The sequence below is a fragment of the Haplochromis burtoni genome, unplaced genomic scaffold (genome assembly GCF_018398535.1).
Source record: "Haplochromis burtoni strain Fernald_Lab_line unplaced genomic scaffold, NCSU_Asbu1 Contig_41, whole genome shotgun sequence".
NCBI classification, from domain to species: domain Eukaryota; kingdom Metazoa; phylum Chordata; class Actinopteri; order Cichliformes; family Cichlidae; genus Haplochromis; species Haplochromis burtoni.
The window spans coordinates 438004-446191 of record NW_024582402.1 but is presented as its reverse complement, the minus strand read 5'-3'; the positions used below and the strand labels follow the sequence as shown (position 1 = coordinate 446191).

General features: G+C 42.3%; 2 protein-coding genes across 2 annotated transcripts in view; one reads left to right on the top strand and one right to left on the bottom strand.

The window, feature by feature from the left end:
* Positions 1 to 209: 209 nt before the first annotated feature.
* Positions 210 to 2159, top strand: LOC102311558 (transcription factor jun-D). Its single transcript, XM_042219983.1, has one exon. It carries the CDS (start codon positions 489 to 491, stop codon positions 1422 to 1424), a length of 936 nt encoding a protein of 311 aa, XP_042075917.1. The 5' UTR covers positions 210 to 488; the 3' UTR covers positions 1425 to 2159.
* Positions 2160 to 3972: 1813 nt separating this feature from the next.
* Positions 3973 to 8188, bottom strand: part of LOC121814379 (ras-related protein Rab-3A-like) — a 4576-nt gene continuing 360 nt past the window's right edge. The window contains exons 2-4 of the mRNA XM_042220047.1: positions 7759 to 7877; positions 7175 to 7299; positions 3973 to 5602 (exon numbers count right to left, since the gene is read on the bottom strand). Of these exons, the coding sequence (XP_042075981.1) occupies positions 5412 to 5602; positions 7175 to 7299; positions 7759 to 7877 (435 nt within the window). The 3' untranslated portion in view covers positions 3973 to 5411. The remainder of the gene's footprint in view (positions 5603 to 7174; positions 7300 to 7758; positions 7878 to 8188) is intronic.

Here is an 8188-nt window from a genome sequence, read left to right as displayed (position 1 = left end):
CCTTGGCCTTCGCCTCTCACACCTTCCCCGCCCAGTCTCTGCTCACTTCTGGCGACCCTGAGCTTTTTTATGCTATGACATCAAACCACAATGCATTGCACTGTTTGGAGTTTACCTAATGTCTCCATGGCGATAAAGGCCGGCTCTGCCCCTTATTCAAATTGAACCGGAAACCAACGTCATTTTGGGCCAATCTCCGCGCTCTGGAGTGACATAATGGAATTTTTAGGGCTAGAAAGCGAGCAAGGTCTGGCGCTGCGCATAGCAGTCGTGCCATCGGGAAAAGACCATATCATATAGAGGCACATCAGAGCCCCAACAGGCACAACAGCTTAGTTGAAGTGGTCGACTGAGTGATAAGACGAGAAAGGAGATAAGGAGACCGGAATACACCAAGTAAGAGTCAGCTGATTTCCTCATGTTTGGATGTGACTGTTGAACAAACGTTAATGCCTAACGCTCAACACTCCCTCTTATGAGGGTGTAGAATGGAAACAAGCCTCTACACAGGCACCGTGGTGAATACTTCGAGGCTCTCCGGTATCTATTCCCAGAACACGATGATGAAGAAGGACATTAATCTGAACCTAGACAATCAGAACTCCGAACTCAAATCTAACCCGCTCCGGGACGCAGACGGACTTCTCAACTCCTCAGACTTAGGACTCCTGAAACTAACCTCTCCGGACCTAGAGCGACTTATTATCCAGTCCAACGGTCTAGTCACCACCACCAACCCGACCTCCCAGTTCCTTTACCCAAAGTCAGCCAGTGACGAGCAGGAATTCGCGGAAGGTTTCGTAAAGGCACTGGAGGATCTTCACAAGCAGAACCAGCTGAGCGAGACGGGGTGCGTCTCTGTGGACAGGCTGGAGCTCCTCGGATCATCCAGCGCAGCAGGCTCTGCCAGCCTTCAGGCATCAGACCTCCCTGTGTACACTACGCTGAACGGCTACGCGGCCAGTCCGCTCGGAGCCACCACCATCAACTATTCCACGGACACCATTCCCTTCCCGCCGCCGCCGTCTCATTTGGCTACCGCGCAGCAACAGGCGGTCGCTGCGGCCGCTCTGTCACGACTCCAGTCTGTCGGCGCTTTGAAGGACGAACCTCAGACCGTGCCGGACATGCAGAGCTTCGGGGAGAGTCCTCCTCTGTCCCCCATCGACATGGACAACCAAGAGCGCATCAAGGCGGAGAGAAAGAAGCTGCGCAACAGGATAGCCGCCTCCAAATGTCGCAAGAGAAAGCTGGAGAGGATCTCTCGGCTGGAGGACAAGGTCAAGACCCTGAAAACGCAGAACACCGAGCTGGCATCCACAGCCAGCGTGCTCAGGGAGCAAGTGGCCCAGCTGAAGCAGAAGGTGATGAACCATGTTAGCAGCGGGTGCCAGCTTTTACCAAACCAGGTCCAGGCTTATTAATTCCAATAATGGTGCTCTTTAGTTGATGTTTATTACTGCTACAAATGTGGCCCGAGGATACAGGCCTGCATTATAAAGAACATTTGTGCCCCGTGTAACAGAAAATCCCTTTCACGAGACGCTTAATGCGAAGCCAGTGTGGATGCATCCTCACGGCTATGGTTGGGAAGCATAAACAGAGACGTTTACACGGAAGTGAACAGGCCTCGATAAGAGCTGCAGGTCAACTGGAAAACGAAAGCTGGTGGGGACTACAGCTTGCAGTGTTTTGCAGCAAACAGACTCACTTTGATGTCCTTATTCTGGGAAAGCCATGTAGCAAAGTGCAATTCACTGAACTGGTGTGGCACTTATTTGTGTGTAAGCTGGACAATATCAACGTGGGCGCAACCAAAACACCGGGGTGTCACCAAGTGCTGTCATCCACTGTGTAATATAATGCCTTACTTGTTTACAAGCACTTAAAAATGACAAATATCTATATTTTATTTACTGAAACATTTCTTATTTTACATATGGTCTTATTTCATTGTTTTGGTTTTTTTTGGAAAAATGAACACTGCATGTCTTGTCGCTTCTGTGTACAGTAACCTTTGTACTTTCCTTTATGATGGCTACTCTTGTACTTCTACTTGCCAAACTTCCATGAATGTATGTGTATGTGCTGAGAAACTCCATGTATCATGTGTAATGAACGAGTCTACAAGACATTATTAAATTCACTACATTACTACAGCTCAAACGTTTTGTTTCTTAATAAGAAGACAGCCTGCTGATAACAGTTTAAAGGACTTACACGACATCTTTTCTACATATCTCTTTTTGCACAGTTGACACTGTGGGTGTTGTATTAAGTGCTGTAGAGAGGCTGAATCAAACCATAGATGGTCAAACAACTCAAAGGGCAGAAATGAACACATCACTGTAGTATTGTGCCCTCTGCTGGGCACAGTACAACTTACTCTAAACCATTTCTGAGCCATCACATGTGCACTTCTTGTAAATCACCCACACTTTGGGAGAGGTTGTTGAATCCACACAGAACTCCAGCTTTGAGAAGTTGTTTATTGATTCCTTATTTTTAGTAAACCTGGCATTACACAGTTACAGCACAATTCACATTCCTAATGCCTGACGGGCAGAAAGTTCCTATTTACACAGGTTATATGTAACAGGGTGAGGAAAGAGGAGGAGGAGCTGGACGGGAGGATGTGTTTTCCTAAGTTATTAGCAAGTTTACAGCTGCAGTAAGATACACTAACCAAAATTTTAAAAAAGAAAAAAAAGAAAGAAAGAAAGAAAAAAAAAAAAGAACAGTGTTGTATCACATGTGTTTTTAATCAAGTGTTCAGCATATTCACTTTATTCCCAAAACACTTTTGATGTTTGGAGCTGCTGCACAGAGTAGAAAAACCACCAGACAGGTTTGATAGCACAAGTCCAAGAAGCAATGTTTTTGGCTTTAAACACATCATCAAGACCCTTTTTATAGAAACTGTACATTCAAACGCCCGAGTACAGTGCTCAAAAACCTTCAGCGAGGCTTCACTGTGCTGACGATGGTCAAAAAAACAAAACAAAAACAAAACTGTTCTATGCTCAGCCTAGCCTTAAAAGTTACATACCTGATATCAAAAGACAAACAAACTTCCCACCAAAGTCATGTGGACATGAGCAGAGGTTTTACACTGGAATGTTTAACTTTCCTCTCGAGGAATCATCTTAAGCTTTGTACACTGTGCACTGTAAACACACATCTAAAAGCTGGGACAGTTTAGCGATTGAATACTACTGAACATCTCTTAAAAAGTTGAGTGCAGAACACAATGCGTAATCTAGGAAGAATACTACAAATAAATTAAGTTATAAATAATACAAAATAAATAATTCATGTGATGAAGCTATGTCTTCGCATGCCTCAGCATATGTCTGAATACACAAGCAAACAAATCCCTTAACCTGAGCCTCACAGAAAGAAAGGGAGAAATAAGAGTCACAATTTAACATGCTCAAAAACATCATATTCTGTCAAAAATAAATACGTAAAGACATAAATATCATCTACAAAGACATAAGAGGCTTCCTGGATATGGCAGGACTGTGCTGCACCAGTGCTCACACTGAATCACATGCCTTTCTAGTGAGTGCACGCTGCACATTGTACGCATTGAATGAAAGTAATACAATGTGCAGGGGGCTGTGGGCTTAACATCTGAAACCTTTAGCCCCACCGGGTACCTCCAAGTATCTTAACTGCATGATAGGTGGGATTTCAAATCAGACAACAGCTCATACAGATAACCATCCAGTCAACCAGAATCCATTAAGAACATCAACGACATGCACCTCTTACTACGGCACAGGAATGAATCCAATATCCAAAATCATTCTCACTTTAATATATTATATGCATTTCACCTTTAAAACATTTATACACTCTTCAGTTAGCGAAATAGATCCTGTATCCTTTTATTTTGTCCTGTGCTAAAAAGCAGCAGTAACAAAAAAGGTTAAAAAGAGGCTCTGTTGCTTTTTTTTTTTTTTTTTAAACGCCGCATTAACATACTCTCCGAGTCTGCTAATAAACATTTGTTTAAAATTTCTGAGACAGGCCTCAAAGTAATTATATATCTACACTCATAGAATAAAGAAATGCACTTCTATTACTACCACTTATTTTCAAAGTTAACATATTTCATAACAAAACTAAAACTGACACACTGTACGCCTATGAAAAGTTTGCACCCAGGTGTTTCCAGTGTTGTAATGGTGAAGTGGTAAAGACTTGGTAGGAGAACAATAGGCTCCTGATTCTCTGTCATGGTGCTGAGTACAAGCCAGCCGAGAGTTATTACAGAACAGTAAGAAGTTGACACATGTGCACACTAGCTTAAGTCATGGGCTTCTTTTTTAAAGTTGTACAACCACGGTTCCTATGGTGGCATGCGCATCTTCTACATTAGTCAGCTATACCTGACCATATGATCAAATTCAGAAATGCCTATACCTGCATCCTTTAAGGTGGAATGCACAGGTTCTCTTAAGTGATGTACGAATTTCAACCAGATTAAGCGTCCTGTTAATCTTGGATGCAAAATGTTATCAAAGTAAATGAGTCATACCTTTTCTGTTGACTTTTGTTTTGTTATGAACTACATTGGGGATAAATAAAGTCTTTCTGATTCTGATCTGATTTAGTATAAAATCTCCCTAAACAACAGGATCAGTGCATTTTTAGACTCCATGAGCATAGATGTCTTGATTGGTTGAGTGATATGCACAACTTGCTATTTTTCCACTAATTCCCTAAATTAAAGAGAGAAACGAGCTCTCAAACAACCCTGTAAGGACACCAAACTAAAACACAACTATGACAAGATGATTTCACATGCTCAAAACCACACCTGACCAATTCAAAAACAAAAAAAACCATCAACCAACACAGCAACAAACATATTTTCAGTGGAAATAAATGTCGAGGAATTGCCAAATGATTGGTATCTATTTAGGTCTGAGGCATTGGTGCTGAATGGGAGTGGAGGCTGGAGGAGAATACTGCTCCTTCACAACCTTTTAGAGTTCAACCCAATCACAGACACATTAAAAATAAGGAATGATGTAGTCTTAGCCTGACTGGCCTTTTGCAGTTCTGTTATAGTGCGTGTGCAGCTATTGAAGACTTTTTACGATGGTAACCATGTTAAATGTTCTTTACCCCTCTGACCAAATATGCATAATCTCATAATTTCTGTACTACTGACAACAAAAACTTTAAGAACACCACATCTTTGGGGGGAACTGGCTGATGTGGACAGTAGTTGTGGTGTAGTGAGAGGGGTGGAGAACTGAAGAGCCATCTTGCGTCTGTCTCTATGTATGGCAGTTTCTGTGTGTGGTATGAAAACAAACAAAAAGAAAGCAAAACTCAAAAATAAAACCCAACAAGGTGTGTGGATCTCATGACAGCAGACGTGTGTGTAGCTGTGTTCAACAAGCACAATCCTGATGGGACCTCTGAGGCTGCTCGCTGAGCTGTGGCCCCTGTTTAGCTCCGGTGATGGTGGGGTCGTTGTTATCCAGACTCTCTGCCATCCTCTCACAGATGATGTCCACGAGCCGCTCGAATGTCTGCTTCACGTTAATGTTGTCTTTAGCGCTTGCTTCAAAGTACTCAAAACCTGGCAGAAGGGGTGACACAGACAGATGCGCTGTGGTTACACTTATTGTTTCAATGTGCAGCTTATCCTCTTAACCCAGTGATCTCATCGTGGCAAGACATATCAAGACTAGTCAGGCAGGCAGCTCAAGTCTGATGACATTTTCCTTTATATCAGAGGACTAAAGAGATTTTAAAACCTGTCTCCCTTTGACTGGTGGTCTGAGATCGAACCAAATAGTCTAAGAGTATAAAAAACATCCTTCTCAAAGCTGCAGCTACTTAGCTTCTTTGTGCATTTCCATGTTTGTAATTTCTTAAGTTCTGATGATCTGATCTCTGTTAAACTTCAGATATCTTGTGTAATGCTCATGTTAGCAGTTCACTTTTGCTTAATTGCCTTTAATTTAGAGTTACAGTACTGTGCACAAGTCTTCAGCCACCCCTCATTTCTTTATGTTTTGCAAGGATAGTGGGAAACGTGCAAAAATACACAAAAAAAGTATATAAAGGCAAAAAACAGAGTTCTCCAGGCTTCTTGAAGGACATTCAGAGCTTATCTTTGGATGTTGGCTGCTTTTGTTCTGTTATCTGTCAAGATGATCCCACAATGCTTCAGTATTTTTGAGGTCTGGGCTCTGGGGAGGTCAATTAATGACCAACAGTGTACTTGTTCTTGTGTATTTTGGCACACCATGGCATTTTATAACATGTTTTCCTTCCTTAAGAATGGCTTCTTGACAGCTGCCCTTCCATTGAGACCATTTCTGATGAGGCTTTAATAAAAGGCAGCTCGATCAACTGGAAGGTCAGATGCATCTCTTAAGTCCTGTGTTGATTTTCCTATTTTTAACAACATAATCAAGGATATGATTTACCTGCTGCAGACATTTTAGGCCTGCTACATCTTCTTGGGTCCTCCACTTGTCCAGTTTTCTCAAAACATTTTTTGACACACTGAACATCACCTTGTTGGTGAAAAAAACTATTTTATGTCTGTCAAATTGGCAGTTTTCATAGATTCAGCTAAAGAAATGGTGACAAATGATGTGTTTCTGCAACAGCCTGCTAGTAACAAAGTGCCTGTCCAAAGAAAAACTCAAAAGCCTTGGAGAACCGTTACCCTAGAGCACTTTAAACATTACAAGAAACTCTGGTTCATTCAAAGCAGAACATAAAGCAATGAGGAATGGCTCAAGACTTTTGCACAGCACTGTACTACACCAGTACTGTTACAACCTCTCATCCTGTTTAAAACAATGCAATATTTTATGATGGCTGTGATGAAGGCCACAAGCCCAAACACACATTAAAACGATAACATTTCTCTGTAAGAGCTGCTGCAGCTTTAACCTCTTGCAAACATCAGTTTCACACACAAATGAAACGATGCAGTGCAGCAAAGCTGAAGAGGACATTAAACAGATATTAAGCATTATGTTTGCTCCCATAACGACAGCCTCACAAACAAACAGTCTAATCAAAACTTGGCCATCGGAATAAACGTAAATATTCCTGGAAATGGGAGATACACACCCAGAGTGATATAACACCACACACAGTGTCCAGTTTTCATTCTGACCAAATGACTTACCCAGCTGTTCTGACAGCTGCCGGCCCCTCTCTGCAGCCACCACTCGCTCATCTTCCATATCACACTTGTTCCCCACCAACAGGACCTGAGCGTTGTCCCACGAGTATGTCTTGATCTGGGTCGACCTGTTTGCAAAAACAGGATGGTTTAATGTTCTGACTCACAGAATCTCACAAGCATTTTTTGACATTAAAGCAATTTAATCAGAAAATATTTTGACACATCCCTTCAGCACAGAGCTGTGTGGATCTGAGAAGAAAACTATCTAACATACGATCTGCTGCGTTTCTTTCTCGTTCAGCAGTGACATACACTTCTTCCATCTGTGTTGCAAACACAGAGTTAGAAAAACCAACGGTTATTTTTAACATCACTGTGCATTTGTTTGCTGATTTCAATAATGACCTACTGTAGTCTAATGATGTATTAGACTATCTCCATGTAGTGGAACCACAGCTGTACATCTCAAATTTAGATGGAGGATACGCTGAACTCAAAAGGAAAGCTGGGCGAAATTAAGAGAAAATAAGATTGCAGCTTAATGAGTCACCACTCTCACAGACAGACAATCAGCCGTCCCTCACCAGTCTTGCACAGCGTTGAAGGATTCCTCATTGGTAATGTCATACATGAGGATGAAGCCCATGGCACCCCTGTAGTAGGCTGTGGTGATTGTCCTGTAGCGCTCCTGCCCAGCAGTGTCCTACATTCAGAGACATTTTTGAGAATATGCAGGATTATTGTGAGCAGAGGACAAAGAACACTGACGAGGCACCTGCAATGGATTTGTGGCTGTTCAAGAGTCTCCAAACTCCCATGAGCATTACACATTCTTGTGGTGTTTCATGTAATGAGTACTTGGTTCCAGTGTCAGGCTTTATGGCTCGTATTAAGTACCCTTCAAGGGTTTACACAACAAATAAAATGAATCTAGGCACAGAAGAGGCCAGTTCTGGTACTGATTAGCGACACACGATAAGACAGACTCCACTGTCACTAATACGATGGGCGGAA

Coding starts and splice junctions, on each gene's coding strand:
- LOC102311558 (XM_042219983.1), top strand. CDS start 489: ATGGAAACAAGCCTCTACACAGGCACCGTGGTGAATACTTCGAGGCTC.